This window comes from Heptranchias perlo, chromosome 24, assembly GCF_035084215.1.
Source record: "Heptranchias perlo isolate sHepPer1 chromosome 24, sHepPer1.hap1, whole genome shotgun sequence".
In the NCBI taxonomy this organism is placed as follows: domain Eukaryota; kingdom Metazoa; phylum Chordata; class Chondrichthyes; order Hexanchiformes; family Hexanchidae; genus Heptranchias; species Heptranchias perlo.
This window is the reverse complement of record NC_090348.1, coordinates 29539623-29556941: the sequence shown is the minus strand read 5'-3', so window position 1 is coordinate 29556941 and position 17319 is coordinate 29539623. Positions and strand designations below refer to the sequence as shown.

General features: G+C 42.8%; 1 protein-coding gene across 2 annotated transcripts in view; it reads right to left on the bottom strand.

The window, feature by feature from the left end:
- fam185a (family with sequence similarity 185 member A) overlaps positions 1-17319 on the bottom strand; it is a 48894-nt gene that overhangs the window by 25871 nt on the left and 5704 nt on the right. The window contains exons 3-4 of one of the 2 annotated variants that reach the window (XM_068005372.1): positions 13539-13631; positions 7627-7765 (exon numbers count right to left, since the gene is read on the bottom strand). In XM_068005372.1, the coding sequence (XP_067861473.1) occupies positions 7627-7765; positions 13539-13631 (232 nt within the window). The remainder of the gene's footprint in view (positions 1-7626; positions 7766-13538; positions 13632-17319) is intronic. The other variant, XM_068005374.1, reaches the window with a different exon arrangement.

Sequence of the window (17319 nt, the reverse complement as noted above, 5' to 3'; positions counted from 1 at the left end):
TCAGCCATGATCATTTTGAATGGCGGAGCAGGCCCGAAGGGCCGAACGGCCTACTCTTGCTCCTATTTTCCATGTTTCTATGTACCCTACCTTTCTCTCTCCACAGATGCTATCTGACCTGCTGTGTGTTTCCAGCATTTTCTATTTTTATTATAGATTAAACATTAACAGATTAACACCAGATGATTTTCTCCCACATCCTTTAAAACATTTTCGTAGGAAAACACAGCTGAAGACATTCAAACAAATCATCAGTGTACAAAGCCAGAATAAAGTGCACAGTTCAGTGTTGTAAGTCTGCTATAAAATCACTACAAACATAAACACAGATTTCTATCTTGCAATCATAGATTACTAGATACACTGAACTAGCAATCCCCACGAGGAATTCATATGTTGGAGGAGGCTCTCAATTTCATGAGTGCATTCTCAAAACTTTCAAGATATTACAATGCATCACCTGAGTAGCTCTTTAATGCACAAGTCAAGGAGCTAGGTTTCAAAACTAAGCACATAACTATCCCAAGCACTGGGTCAGATCTCAGCTGTGATAAAAAGCAACTTTTTCCACACAAGGAGGCAGATAGGAGGGCGAGTCACTACAAATGCCTACCAGTTCTCCCGTCTCAGACACTTCCCAAACCAGGATCAGCCTGAATGCAATCTATTGAATTTCCTATGAAGCTGACTTTAGTGGAGCATATCCATGGTGAGAGGGAACATCCAAACTGGTGGGTCTCCACAGGCTGGGAAAAAAATTGCTATATTAACAGTATATCTTGCAAGCAAGATTTTATTTTTTCAGAATATCTGAATGGGCAAAGTACTTTCCTTGCATTATCCTTGCCCTTTAAAGCCAAAAAGACCTGGTGCTTATGCCAAAAGCTTACCAAAAACTCAGATTCTGGTTTTATATACAAATCCAGTAAGATTCTTTCTTTCTTTCTTGGTATAAGTGGGATGTTTATCATGGTGATGCACAATGTTACCTCTAACCCCTTCACTCTCTTGCTCTGCAAGATAAAATGCTGTAAATTCTGAATTCTAGTCAGCTGCAGTTGAGGTTGCTTTATGGATTAAGTTCAAAATGTGTATAGTTAATGGAAAAATGTACAGGCATAGAAAATTTGTCGACTTGACCAAATAATATAATACTAGAGACCTAAGCCATTTTTGTGCCTGAATTTTACCAGCTTGGAAATAGCACACAAGCTATGCCAAGAGGTGAATCTTTCCCTCCACAATTCACTAACACAGCAAATTCCCAGGCCATCTAGAGAGTGTCCTTACAGGTATGAGTAGCATCACCACAGGGAGCAGAGGGAAGGGAAAAAAGGTACACAAACCCTGCAGTTAGCCCCAAATAGTTAATTCAAGAATGGCAGTTGACTGGAATAAATTGTTTGGCAGTATCTCAGGAAATAGTTTTTGGTGCAGAGTGACCTAAAGAGGAGAAAATAACAATGAAAATTGAGAGCACGGGGGATAAATATAGACAAAATAAATCAAAAAACAAATGCATTTTCAACTACAATACCGCAAGCAGTAGAAAGGCCTTCACCAGACCAGTGCTGCAATTGCAATAAATGATTTTACATCACATCAATACTGTATTATGACTGCCTATAACACCTAAAAGGTTATTAGATCTCCAATAGGTCACTCGATAAACTGATCAGAGACAAGATTAAGATAACAAATACCTTTCTGAACTATCCATAACAATATTGTCCAGGAGAAAAGCAGACTGTGACTAAGCAAGGAAACCCTAGACTCAAATGTGTGACTAGTGCAGTCTGGCTGACTATAATTTGTTCCTTTCTAGTTTTTGTAGCTTGAGTAACCAACTTAGTTACCCGTAAACAAAGAAACATGTGGCCCTTTCAGCTGCTACACAACATTGGATTTTCTTCTCCCTCCCCCCAAAACCCCATGGCGCAGAATGTCTTTGGAGAGTGCTAATAGCACCAGGAATCCACGTGAATGTTTAACAGAGGTGCATCAAGGATAATTGGGCTGGTTCTTGGCAAAGTTACACCGACAGGCAGAAGTGTAGTTTCAGTGCTACTTCAGTGATAAATCTACCACTGAGGAAAATCCAGCCCAACGTGTTATCAACTACCCCAATTATTTTATTACACAAGCACTTTAAAAAGCATCTGTTCAATGCAAGTGCTCATTAGGTTCTGGTTTTGAATTAGCCTTTTAGCAGCCTTTACGTTTTAATTAGCAAAGAACAAAGAGCCATGCTTCTCGGTGAAAAACAGTAGGCTGCTTTATTTTGCAGCCTAAATGGTTCAACGTGTAATTTCACTCTCTAGTGATTTCTTAACAGCAGTGGTCAAGCTGCATCTTGCAAGTTAACTACATTTTTGTTCACCCATGGTCATGAACATACGTTGGCTTTACATCTGACACACTCTTAACTCTCACCCTGCTGAATAAATAAGAATTTCATATAGTTAGCATTGCAAATGTACTGAGTAGTACTTTAAAAGCATGGGTGCGTTGGGGGCGGGGGCTGGGAAAATCAGGAAAATCCCGTGCTGGTAAGGAAGCTGGCTCCAACCCGCCAACTTCCGCGTCTCACTCGGATGCATCTGTGTGTTCACATGACATCACCAGTGCCCATACTGGCGCTCTCTCCTGTAACCCAATTCCCCCCAGATCCTTTTATATTCCTCCATGTTAAACATTTATCCCAGTCCCTTTTAAATGACGGTCTAGTTTGCCTCAATAGCCACTTGAGATGAAGCTTCCAATGGTATAATACTGTTCAAGAACCTTTCTTCTCCCTTTACCCTTGGTTCTTACAGTAGGAATCCATGGTCTCTATTTAGCCACAGTAAGGTCCCCAGGTTTCTCTCACCTCTTACTGGCTGCTCCTCTCACAGTGCCGCTCCCACTCACCACGCTGCTGCTGTTCTCGGCTCTGCAGAAAATATTGATCCACATGTCCAACCTAATCCCCAGTCTCCCTCTCTGTCCCCCGCTTAAGCCCCAACGCGCCCCCGCGCCCCCCCCCCCCCCCGGCCAGTCTCCCTCTCTACCCCAAACAGAGACACAGCTGGGACCATATCCTCTTCTCCATCGCCTGACTTCTCCTACAAGTCCCATCCTTGAATTAGGAGGACCTGCACCTCAAATGGGGTTGAAGGATGCAAGGTTGCTGTTCCCCCTTCACTCAGGAGCAGGAGTAGGCCATTCGGCCCCTCGAGCCTGCTCTGCCATTCAATGAGATCATGGCTGATCTGATTTTTACTTCAACTCCAGTTTCCCGTCTTTTCCCCATATCCTTTGACTCCCCTGCTGATCAAAAATTTGTCTGACTCAGCCTTGAATGCATTCCATGACTCAGCCTTGAATGCATTCCAAACCTCAGCCTTGAATGCATTCCAAACCTCAGCCTCCACAGCTTTTTGGGGTAAAGAATTCCAAAGATTCACGATCCTCTGGGAGAAGAAATTCCTCCTCATTTCTGTCTTAAACGGGTGACCCCTTATTCTGTAGATTCCCCCATGAGGGGTAACATCCTCTCAGCATCTACCCTATCGAGTCCCCTCAGAATCTTGTATGTTTCAATAAGGTCTCCTCTCATTCTTCTAAACTCCAATAAGTATAGACTCAACCTGTTCAATCTTTCCTCGTAAGACAACCCTTCCATACCCGGGATCAACCTAGTGAACCTTCTCTGAACTGTCTCCAATGCAAGTATGTGCTTCCTTAAATAAGGGCACCAGAACTGTACACAGTACTCCAGGTGTGGTCTCACCAGCACCCTGTACAGTTGTAGCATGACTTCCCTGCTTTTATACTCCATACCCCTAGAAATAAAGGCCAATATTCCGTTTGCCTTCCGGATTACCTACTGCACCTGTATGTTGACTTTTTGTGTTTCATGTACAAGGACACCCAGATCCCTCTGTACTGTAGTATTTTTCCATTCAAATAATATTTTGCTTTTTTATTTTTCCTCCCAAAGTGGATGACTTCACATTTTCCCACATTATATTCCATCTGCCAAATTTTTGCCCATTCACTTAACCTGTCAATATCCCTTTGCAGACACTTTGGGCCCGATTTTACCAGGGGTGTGGGTTCCCGGCGGATAGGCAAGCGGGCGCGTTGGTAACGCGCCCGGTGAAATTAGTGGGTTTCCCGTGCGATCGTAGCAGGCAACCCACTAATTGGATTCACTTACCTGCTCCTCCGAGTTCCCCGCTGCTGATCTGCGCGTCGGGCGGGCTGTGCATGCGCAGTACGATCTGTCAGCTGGAGGCGCTCTATTTAAAGGGGCAGTCCTCCACTGACAGATGTTGCAACCAATAGCAAAGATGACTGCATGGAACAGCCCAGGGAGAAGGCTGCTCCCAGTTTAATGATGCCTCACCCCAGGTATCAATACATGGGATGAGGAGGAGGGGGGAGGACAGAGATCTTCCACCCGGCGGGCGGGAGGAAGCGGCCCGCCTCCGCCACCAGGAAGGCTTGGCTCGAGGTGGCAGAGGGGGTCACCTGCGCCACCAACATATCGCCCACCTGCACACAGTGCAGGAGGCGGTCCAATGACCTCAGTAGGTCAGCCAAAGTGAGTACACGTAGTCTTTCTCCTACACTCCGTCTGCCACATCACTGCCCCCACCCCACATCTCCTTCGGCACTGCCAACACTACTCTGTCACATCACCCCTCATAACCACTCAAACCCCATCCTCATCTTACCTGCACCTACTCACCTTGCCAGTACTCACCCCACCACTACCATACAACCCAACCCTCATACAATCTCACGGCTCTATCCCATACTCACCCTCTCGTGCATCTCTCTCACGGCCAGCCTCACTCAACCTGCCACCACCTGTGCTGCAGCCACAGGGCATGCATCACATATGTGCAGTAGGCAGCGTGAGGCAAACGTGTCATGAGCATGAAGGGGATGCACAAGGGTGTTTGAGGGTTTGTCATGGTTGTTACTTATATTGAATTTCAGATCAACTCACATCACACATTATATTGGCACCACTACTGCCATGTCTTCGCCAATCCTGTCCGGTTTGTGCAATAATGCCCGCTCCTGGGTATCACTATGAGGACCCACCACTGATGCCACCCATTGTGTCACTGCAGAGTGGGTGCAGGTGTATTTGCAGGGCTCTTCTGCGCAGACGACGGAGAGACATCGGCGATGTCCCCGGTTGCACCCTGGAAGGCTGTGGAGGAGAAGTTCGGGAGGGCAGTGGTGACTTTGACAGCGACAGGTAGGAAGATGGTGCACGGGCCAGCCAGGAGCAGTTCGGCATGAAAGAGGCTGCAGATGTCCATGGCTACATGTCGAGTGACTCTGAGCCTCCGTGTGCACTGCTGCTCAGAGAGGTCCAGGAGGCTGAGCCTCAGTCTGTGGACCCTGTGGCGAGGGTAGTGCCCTCTGCGACGCATCACTCTCTGCGGTAGCCCTCCCTCCTGCTGTACAGGTGGAGGTGTCACAGCACTCTGTTGTGGAGCTCCACGTGTCAGAGGTGGACGGCGTGGATGGCGAGGCTGTGAGGCTGTTCGCCCTCCGAGGAGGTCATGACTGCAGCTACGGCGGCCCCCATCCGCAATATGTACATCTGAGGGGGTCCGCAAGGTAGGTACATGTCTCCGGACCCCGTGGTAAGTGTGCAGGTTGGTGACTTTGACCGTCAGGAGGAGGGTGGTGGAGGCCAAACTTTGTCCCAAGTGACAGAGTGGCCTCCTGCAATGGGTGAGGGTCTCCCCTGACCTGTCAAATGGACCTTTGCAGCTGCCACAGGCTGACAGCTGCAACACGTCCATTCGATCTGGGAGTGTTTCCCCCAGTATGGGAAACAGTCCCATGTTGATCCAAAATCACACAGTCCCTTAATCAGGTCAGTCAATGACCTGAAATAGCTAAGTAAATACTCTCAAGTGGCATCCCCCTGGCTTTAATTGCCTGCGGGATTCCCACCAGCGGGGGCTGCGCGCGCACGCCGGCGCGTCAGCGGGGAACCCGGAAGTGGGCGGGATCCGGTCGGGATCCTGGATTTCGCAATTTTCGAGGCCCCCCCGCCGAGAACGCACCCGATCGCGGGTGCTAAAATCGGGCCCTTTGTGTCCTCATCGCAACTTGCTTTTCCACCTATCTTTGTATCATCAGCAAATTTGGCCACAAGACACTCTGTGCCTTTATCCTTCATGTTAAAAAAAAAAATAACTGACCTCACCAGGAGGGACAAGGTAGTATCCTGCAATCGGATCATATTTATGTAACATACTAATTATTACTATCATAACCTCCTTTTCTTTACCCATGCATTCCATGTGTTGCCTTCTTCAACAGAGGCAGAAACATATATTTATTATGTGACACTGGTGACATGGAATCTCCCTACCCAACATGTGAATGTGCTCTCCATTAGGTATTATGAAGACAAAGCTTGCAGATGGTGCTTAATGGAAGAATTTGGCATTGGTTGTTTGAGGCAATCTTCTGCTCAAGGCACTGTTGGGCAAGGATGTTGCTAGAAAGTGCAAATTGCAATTTAATGCATACCCATAGGAAGGTGCAGAGAGATGAAGGAATGCATGGGTAAAGAAAAGGAGGTTATGATAGTAATAATTAGTATGGTACATAAATATGATCTGATTGCAGGATACTACCTTGTCCCTCCTGGTGAGGTCAATTATTTTTTTTAAAAACAGCACTGCAGCCACACCCTCTGAATAATCCAGCTAGCATTAATGCTGTTCACCACTTTCTGTCATGCTCTTCACCCATTGTAAACAATTTTACAACACCAAGTTATAGTCCAGCAATTTTATTTTAAATTCACAAGCTTTCGGAGATTTTCTCCTTCCTCAGGCAAATGTTTCAAGAGCTCCTTGAAGCCATTCACCCATTGTCTTAGAGATCCTATAGCCATCCTGGGAAAAGATTATGTCCCTTCTTAACTGCACTCCCTGCAGCAAGATTTGAATAGCTCCAGCATTAAAACAGGAGGCCCTCTTTCTTCCCCAAACCGCTGCCAGAAATCTCAGGCAATTCACAAATAACCAGTGCATCATTAAACTTCTACAGGCCTTTAAGAAAGATGATTTTTTTGATACTTCCTCCAATAAATTTGCAAAAGAGCAACAATGATCTGTAGAGTTTTTGTAACTACGAGTTCTAATGATACTAAAAACAGCAGCCTGCATATTTGGTTTGCTAGAATCTACATATTTGTGGATATGGTTAGCTGAATTTTGTATCCCTATTGCGTGACTAAATTTATATACCAGGCTACAGCTAATTAGGAAACGTTTGCCATTCCAGCATTGTATATGAATCACTGCTGCACAGCTGCAACGCATATGTTTTTCTTAACAGGCATAACAGTAAGCTCAGACAGCAGGTCATTCATGGAAACTCCAACCTTTTCTTGGAAACTGTGCAGTTTACAACTTTCTTTTATGAAAGACTTGTATAATCTGCTTATGTCTGTGGAACACCTGATCTGCCATCTTTACATCTGTGAAACAAAATACTACAAAAATGCTACTTCAGTATTCAAAAGCCATGTTTTACTCTATGAGCACTGGCTATTGGCGGTGACACAATTTAAGACTTAATATATAAAATCCTTACCATGAATGTTTCCAAGTTCAATATTGCCATTGGAAGAGGACAGATGTGAAGATTCAGCATAAATATACTTTGTTTTTAGTGCACCATCAGTGGTGGAAATATTCATGGTTGTTCCTTGAAGTTTGTCAATTTCCACAATCTGGAGAAAATGCAAAGCGTTTGAGCAGGTGCAAATGCTATTCATTGGAACACCACTATTCCTCTCCTAACTAAGCAAGGTTTTTTTATTTGGGTCTTCACCATGTTTAATGCCATTAACATCCATGCATTTGTGCAGTGGCAGGATAAGGATTATAGTACACTTGTGCACCAATTAACTGCGTCACATAGTAGTAAAATGCAGACTCAAGCCTCTTATTCTGTAACAGAGTTCACAATTTTGATCAGGTTATTAGAAAACACTGAAAAGGGAAGGTGAATTCTACACAGAGAGTAAAAATAAATAAGTATCAGAATGCGAGTCAGACCAGGTTACACTTGTACGCACCTGCTTACATAATGCCATTGGCAGAGACTTGGGAGCTGGTGCCCTACCTGCTCTCTTAATAGTGAATGGGCAAGTGGAGAGAAACAAAAGAAAAAAAGAGGGAAGAGGAAACTGTTTACTAAAAGCAAGAGGTCAAGCTGTGAAAAACATGTTATATCAATTCTCCGTGCAATTACTTCTGTTGTTAAGCTGAAGCTAGCTTTGTTTGGGTTGCTTTATCTGCTGCTATACCAATTTTACAGTAACATTTAATTATACTACAGCACTATTAGACCTGTAAAATTATTGCTGCACAATAGATTTTGGTACCAGGCTATCATTAAACAATATACTTAAGAGATTCTACAGTTTACTAGAAGATAAATGCTGGAGGGCAGATGGAAAAACAATACATTCAACACTGCTTTGAAAATGTTATAAATTTAAAATAGAATCGTAAGACGTTTACACTGCAAGAAGTAGATGAGTCAGCTTATTGTGCCTGTTCACAAGATGAAAAAAATAAACTGATTTAGGGTTCTTTTGAACAACTGTTCACTGTATTTATTAACAGCTTAGATGACGGGATAGAAAGCCACATATCCAAGTTTGCCGATGACACAGATAGGCAGCATTGTAAGCAGTACAGATGGAAGCATAAAATTATAGGGGGGTATTAATAGATTAAGTGAATGGACAAGACTGTGGCAAATGGATTTCAATGTAGGCAAGTGTGAGGTCATCCACATTGGACCTAAAAAGGATAGATCAGAGTACTTTCCAAATGGTGACAAGCTAGAAACATTGGAGGTCCAAAGAGACTTAGGAGTCTATGTACATAGATCATTAAAATGTCATGGACAGGTACAGAAAAGTGTCAAAAAGACTAATGAAATGCTGGCCTTTATATCTAAAGGACTAGAATGCAAGGGGGTAGAAGTTATGCCATAGCTATACAAAGCCCTGGAGTACTGTGTTCAGTTCTAGGCACCGCACCTTAGGAAGGATATATTGGCCTTGGAGGGAGCGCAGCGTAGATTCCAAATAAACTATAACCTGGTGCTGTAAGACTCCTTACATTTGTCCACCCCAGTCCATCAGCGGCATCTCCACATCGTAGATTTACTAGAATGGTACCCAGACTCCAAGGGTTCATTAACGAGGAAAGATTGCACAAACTAGGGTTGTATTCCCTGGAATTTAGAAGATTAATGGGTGATTTGATCGAAGTTTTCAAGATATCAAGGGGAGCTGATAGGGTAGATAGAGAAGAACTATTTCCACTGGTTGGGGAATCTAGGACTAGGGGACATAGTCTAAAAATTAAAGCCAGGACTTTCAGGAGTGAAGTTAGGAAACACTTGTACACGCAAAGGGTGGTAGAAGTTTGGAACTCTGTTCCACAAACGGCAGTTGATGATAGCTCAATTGTTAATTTTAAATCTGAGATGAATAGATTTTTGTTAATTAAAGGTATTAAGGGATATGGGGATAAGGCGGGTATATGAAGTTAGGTCACAGATCAGCCATGGTCTCATTGAATGGCAAAATAGGTTCGAGGGGCTGAATGGGCTACTCCTGTTCCCATGTTCCTAAGTGAATTGTTTTGCTGCAATTTGAACTGCCATAATGTGGCAGCACTGCATCAACCTCAGAAATTCAATTTTATAACATTCGAAGTAAGTGAAACTACAAAACAAAAACTAGAAAAAATACCTGTTCTAATTTAGAAATGTATAAAATCCACTTAATTTAAAATACAGCCGCTAAACTGATGTCTTTGTACAATAGATCATCCACCGTGATTTTGTTTTGCAACCTACCAGAAACAAAACTGCCAATAGCAACAAGGTCCTTACAGCATAAGTCTGTTGTAAAGATATTGAAATGCCATTTGGACAACTCATCCAGCTTGAGTATCATGCAAGTGTAGAGGTTGGGTGTATTTTGAACACGTTTTTCAGGGAGGCTATTTAAAATGGTTAGCCTTTGAACCAGTATTGAAAACAAAGGGAATACAAAAGTTAACCAGCCCAAAGCAAGCTGCAATTTTACTGCCCTCTCAAAATCAGTGGCAGCTTGCAGATAGACGCATTATGATACAAAAACTTTATGACTACCAATTATTGAGATGGGAAACCCTTTGAAAATCCATGTCTATTATTATAGATTGATGTGTTCATTTTAAACAGAACTGAAAATGTACATTTTATATCATGAAACATAGCAATTAAAAAAGCAAAAATATCTATAGCACCACGGCAGAACAGGCTGAATTGAGATTTTAAAAAAAGCTTTAACACCCACATTCTTATGCCTCTATTTTAATACTTGGGCTGCCCCTGCGTCCTCAATTTCATGCTCCTCTGCTGGGAATTTTGCATTCTACATTGAGCTAATTCTGATGTGTTCCTGCTGGTTCCCATTCTGCTCTGGATTCTGCTCTATTGCTGACAAATGATCTTTCCTTTACTGCTTTACGCTTGCTTCCCATGGCCAGTGACTCCACTCATCATTCAGAAGTCCTCCGTCATTCTTCGCTGGACTGGGTTGGGCCAGCTTCAAGTTCCTACTGTTGCTCCTGATCTTGTATGCTCCTCATCACCCTACAGCTGTTCCTCAGATCAGCTCCCTCATCTGCACTGATCCTGTGGATTCACCATCCCCTGGTTCCCTGAGTTTTACTCCCAGTGATCCTCGCTTCTCTGCTGGTCCGTTGCTGTGCATTACTAACACTGGGGCCACTACTCACCTCTGCTGGATCCCTGGAACAAACTCTGCTGGCTCATGATCAACTCTCCACACCTTCTTGGCTCTCTATTTTCCACTGGAAAAGCTTTAGCAGTACCCACATTGAAATTCTGCCCTCAAACAGCTCCTGGACTCACACACCCTCCACAGCGGTCTCCGAACCTGGACATGGGTTTGTTGATGCTCCAAGCTGACTCCACCCTGTCTACGTCAACTTCATCCCACCAAAGGACCTCATATCACTCCTCCCTGTCCTCTGTTTATAACCAGGACGTGTCTCGCCTAATCTTTGCAATGCCTATGTAACCTAAATTCCCCGTTTTTCCATTGGCACGCACATTTTGTCCCCCACTCCAGAACCGAGCCCATTACTTCTATCCTTTTTTATTTTCTTGATCCCTCGGCTCTTCTTTCTTCTTTCCGCCCCGTCCTGTCACCCAGTCGTGCCACCTTTCATTTCTCCCCTCTCGGGTACAGCGTTCCCCCCAAACACTACCCCAACCCATTGATACGTCTCTGCCTTCCTACTCTCCTGCTGCCGTCCAGGTTTGTTGTACCTCTCCTCCGTCATCCAACTGGATGGGACTGCGCTCGGTTTGTTCCATTCTTATTTATCCAGTCTTAGCTAGAGAATCACCTGCAATGGCTTCTCTTCCCGCTCCCGCTCCGTTACCTTTGGAGTTCCCCAAGGATTTATCCTTGGCCACCTCCTATTTCTCATCTACATGCTGCACCTTGGCGACATCATTCGAAAACACATCAGGTTCCACATGTACATTGACGACACCGAGCTCTACCTCACCACCACCTCTTTCCACCCCTCCAATGTCTCTGATTTGACACACTGCTTGTCCAACATCCAGTACTGAATGAGCAAAAATTTCCTCCACCTAAATATTGGTAAGACCGAAGCCATTGTCTTTGGTTCCCGCCGCAAACTCCTTCCCCAGCGATTAACTCCATCCCTTTCCCTGGCCACTGTCTGAGGCTGAACCAGACCGTGACGGCCTATTTGACCCTGAGATGAGCCACCAACCACATATCCGCTCCATCACCAAAACCGCCTACTTCCACCTCCGTAACAATCGCCCATCTCCACCCCTGCCTCAGCTCATCTGCTGCTGAGACACTCATCCATGCCTTTGTTACCTCTAGACTCGACTATTCCAATGCTCTCCTGGCCAGCCTCCCATTTTCTATCCTCCATAAACATGAACTCATCCAAAACTCTGCTGCCTAACTCCCACTAAGTCCCATTCACCCATTACCCCTGTGCTCGCTGACCTACATTGGCTCTTGGTCCAGGAACCATTTGATTTTTAAATTCTCATCCTTGTTTTCAAATCCCTCCAGGGCCTCGCCCCTCCTCATCTCAGTAACCTCCTCCAGCCCTACAACCCTCCGAGATCTCTGTGCTCCTCCAATTCTCGCCTCTTGCACATCTCCAATTTTAATCGTTCCACTATCAGCTGCCGTGCCTTCAGCTGCCTAGGCCCTAAGCTCTGGAATTCCCTCCCTAAACCTCTCCGCCTCTCTCTCCTCCTTTAAGACGCTCCTTAATACCTACTTCTTTGACCAAGCTTTTGGTCACCTGTCCTAATATTTCATGTGGCTTGATGTGAAATTTTGATTGATAACAGTCCTGCGAAGCACTTTGGGATGTTTTACTACATTAAAGGCGCTATTTAAATGCAAATTGTTGTTGTTGTTTATGGTATAGGGTGGATTTCACAACAGCAAGGAAGTGCGTGTGTATGAGATTTCCAGGTTTGAATCCCTCTTGTATAAGCCCATCTATGCCTCTCTGCATTCTCCGAAAGGCCTATCAAGGCACCCGTCACTGGTTCCTTACAAGCAGCAACCCCAACTGTCCCAACCCTCTCTTTCCCCGACCTTCCCACCAACTGCAAGTTGGCAGCCCATCTACAGGAACAACAACATACTTTTGGTCTGAATTCAACTTTGTACTTATTGAGCACGTGTGAAATTGGTGCATTCGCTGCAGCACTGAAGTCATAATTGCAAATTCAGCAAAAATGGTGTATGCCCCAATCTCATACACACACACTTCCCTGTTGCTGTGAAATCCGCCCTACAACATAAACAGGTCAAATGCAGCACAATAGAAATTGGCAATAATACTGGTCAATTCCACTAACAGCTTAATAACATAAAAGGGATATCACACAGTCCAATGCACATAATTATCCATATGTTAACAGTGTACAATATCTACTATAACTGAAGGTGTTCATCCTATGACACAACATCTTGTGTTACACGTCCTTATTTGTTCAGTTAATTTTAAGGAATAGAATTAGCTAGTAATCAGTTTGTCTTTAATGGCCAAAAAATACACTGGAACTGATGTAACACTTTTGTATATTCCTGGATCAAGTGTGTGGTTTAAGGTCATAGTGTGGTGGCTATATTATTCCTTGATGGGGAAGAAACTACTGCAGTTGCTTAGCCCATCATCATTAGTGGTACGATCAATGCCGAGCAGCCCAATAAATACAGCACTGGAGTGATCAACTCTGAATCCTAGTCTCTATTATCATATAAGTTTTGTTTACCAGTCTCCGGCCAGGAAGAGATTGTTTATCTTGCAGCTCAAGTTACATCGCCTGCCTCCAGTGCATTGTGAAACCTCATTATTAAAGCTGCTAAATAAAAAAGGATTCATTTCACTTACACCTTTATTAGAGGTCTGTATATCAACATTTCCATAGATTGTTCCCAGGCAGATCACTTTCCCACCTCTGCTATGTACTTGGACTTTATGGGCCTGGATAGCATAATGGACAAAAGTTTAAAAAAAAGGAGAAAATTATACATTCACCCATGAACACAGACTTCAAATATACAGCAATATTCCCAACACAATGCAGCAAACTAATGATTAATATAGTCCCAAATTTTCCTATCAGATTTTCTGCGGATTTAATGTTTTTAACTGATATCCTTAAGATTTATCAGTTTTTAAAAAAAAATTCAGCCTAACTGAAAATTAACCAGATGCAGCCAATGCCACACTATATAGTGTCCAATGTCGTCCCAACAGTAATAGATCAGCCTGATCTGCTGTACTGTATTCCCAACATTGTTAATCTGGAGTGTGAGACTGTTAAAATGTCAGTGCCTCCACATTACAACTCCAAACTTCCCGTGGAGTACAAGGAGTTTAGGTGGTGCTACTCTATGCAGTTTTGATTTGTTTTCTGTGAGATCAGAATATTGGGGTGATATTGACAAGACAAAAAAAAGTGTTCAAATCAGGGAAACAAATTGAAACTTGGAAAAGAAAAAGACAAATGATTAAGAATTAAAGATGAATCTCATAACTTGAAACATGAGAAACCTGAGAAAATGAAGTGTTACGGTCAGGATATCAACGTCCTGGCAGTCAGTGGGCTGTGCAAGTGCCCCAGAAGCATAAGGAAGATTGATTGGGCAATGCGTGAAAACAGCTGAAAAATAAAACAGCACACTCATGTTTCAGCTGTAGGGCACTAGGGTTAATGCAGGTGGGAACAAGAAGTGATTTAAGGAAGCAAGGATACCGATAATTTTGCAAATTTTTTTTAATATAAAAATTGTGAGGAGAGTGCACGAGGAGAGAGAAATGAGAATATATGAGAGGATAAAAAGGTGACGAGCAAGAATTAGTTAACAATCTGACATTCAGGGAACTCTTGCAAATAGTGACAAAAATATGATTTAATTTAATATTACGTATGAGAGGGAGAAGGGAGAGTAAGGCAAACTTCGAAGAGATGACAAATGAATTGACCACAGTAACCTGGGCTGAGCTGTTAATGGTTAAACCTCCAAACTGTGGGAAATATTTGAAGAAGTATTTGGTACGATATAAAACCAGTACATACCCCTAAAAGGCAAAGGCTCCAATTGTGTAGTTAAGCAATCATGGTCAACAAATTTGGCAAGAGACAGTATCAAGCTAAAAGAAAACGCTTACACAAATACAAGGAAAAGTGGAAATACAGTAGACTGGGGAGCTATAAAATGCAACAAAGGCATACAAAGAAAATAGCAAGAGATGCAAAAAGGGAATATGAAAACAAACTTGTAACAGATATCAAAGCTAACAGCAAAAGTTTTTATAAATATATTAAGAGAAAGATTGATAAAGGGGAATGTGGGCCTATTTAAAGACAGATGTAGGCACGACTATAACGGGCAATAAGGAAATGGCAGACTTGTTAAAGGGGTACTTTTCATCCATTTTCACAATGGAAGAAGAGGAAAAAATATTAGCATTACAAAGGAACTTCAAAATAAGTTAAAGGGTGGAACTTAGTGAATTTAATATAAGTTAAAAATGGTAATGGAGAAAATATTAGGACTTAAGACAGGCAAATCTTCAGGATCTGATGGTTTCCATTCCAGGGTATTAAAATAAATAGGTGAGGAACTTGCAGACGCTTTAGTCATAATTTTCCAAAGCTCTCTAGATTCAGCAATTATGACTTTAGATTAGAAAATATCACTCCATTATTTAAGAGGGGAGGGAGGGAGAAACTAGGTAACTATAGACTCACCTGTAGTGGATACATTGTGGGGAAGTTACTGGAAGCAGAAACAGAGACTGAGCACTTGGACAACTACAAGCTGATCAAAGAGAGTCAGCATGGATCTGTGAAGGATAAGTCATGTCTGACTAATCTAGTTGAATTTTTTGAAGTGGTCACTAGCATGGTGGAGAGGACAGTGTCTATGGATGTTGTCTATATGGACTTCCAGAAGGCATGTGATATATTTCTGCACAAGATATTATTAGCAAAAATAAAAGCATACAGAATTGGAGGTAACCTTGTGACATGGTAAGTGGTTGGGAGGTAGGAGAGAAAGTAGGGACAATTTGTACATTCTTTGATTGGCAGAATGTAATAAATGGTGTTCCCCAGGGATCTGTACTGGAGCCTTTGCTTTTTAGCGTATCTATTAATAACTTGGATGAAGGAATAGAGAGTTGTATATCCAAGTTTGCAAACGACACTAAGTTAGGTGGCACAGTAACTTGAGTAGATGGGAGCAAGAAGCTACAAAGGGTTATCGACAGTCTAAGTAAGTTGGCAAATCTATGGCAAAAGTAAAAGAGAGGTAAGAGACAGACCATCTGTGCCAATTTACCATAAGTAATGCCGCAGGTTATCCACTCGTAACACACATATGCACACTTAAAAATCAATAAAATCAGTGCCTTCTTTCCCTGTGTGGGGGGTGACTCTTGTACCTTGAGGCATGGTTGCGGTTAGGGGGTGGAGTTGTCTGATTGCAGCAGATGGGCAACAACGACAACCTTAAAAGGAATAATGAAGAAGGCGGGCAGCACCAGGCCATGTGCCTGATCTTAGGAGCTCCAAAGTGGGGAAGGAGCACTGTTTATAGCACCACCACCTGTCTTGGAAGCAACAGCGGAACCTACCTTGGACATCAAGCTTGAAAGATTCAATCAGAGGCAAGTAAAATTAATAGGTAGGTTTAATTGTGCCACAAAAGCATGATGGCAAGAGTGTGACAGGAGGAAGTAGTTGTTACTTGACAGGAATTGCACATGAGGAACCAAGACCAAATGTAGTCTTTAGATGAAGAGGGGCTGGAGCTGGGAATAATCGGACCAGGGCATACAGATGTAATTCAGTCCCAAATGTAAAGTCATACATTCTGTCCTTACGTTCATATTTCCATTATAACTTCCTATGCCCACATTTAAACTTGTCACACCGTAATTACACCATCTCAGCAGTGGTAGCACTACAGCACCTCTACTGACGAGAAAGTTGTAATTACGCTGTGACAAGTTTACATAGACAGTTTTCATTATAAATCTGGACATAAGAATATATAAATGGAAAAAGTTCACAGGAAGTACACACACACACACACGATTTTTAATAGGTTATAGATCAATTATAGATATATATATAGCCACAATTCTACATTGCTAATCATGTGCGTTGCTACCAAGAGTTTAAGTTTTGCCTTCAACTACTTTTTCCAATAAAAATCAAACCCCTAAAAATGTCCTGTAACCACATGGATATCTATATTTGAGTAATTAGCTCATGAGCAACACGGTTGAGAGTTGTGTATGTGAGCTTTATCAGTGAAATAGAAATTGATATAAACACATAAATGTTAAATGCATGTACCATGGATTTTCAGTTCCAAAACAAAAGCCTGCTGGTGTTATATTTTATTGACCTGCTGTTTCCTTTTTTTGTTAATTACACTCAAAATCTAAATACAGAAGTTTAATGGATTGTCCAGACAGGTTAAAAGTATACCTTAATTAAATAATTACATAGTTGAAATGCTTTCTGAGATCACAAGGATGGCTGTGACATCAAAACAGGGATTATGACATTCTTAAGACAGAATGGACAGTTTATGTTTCACTGACTAACAGCATCACTAGTGGTCTATAAAAGGTTTTCTTCTGCCCTCATCTG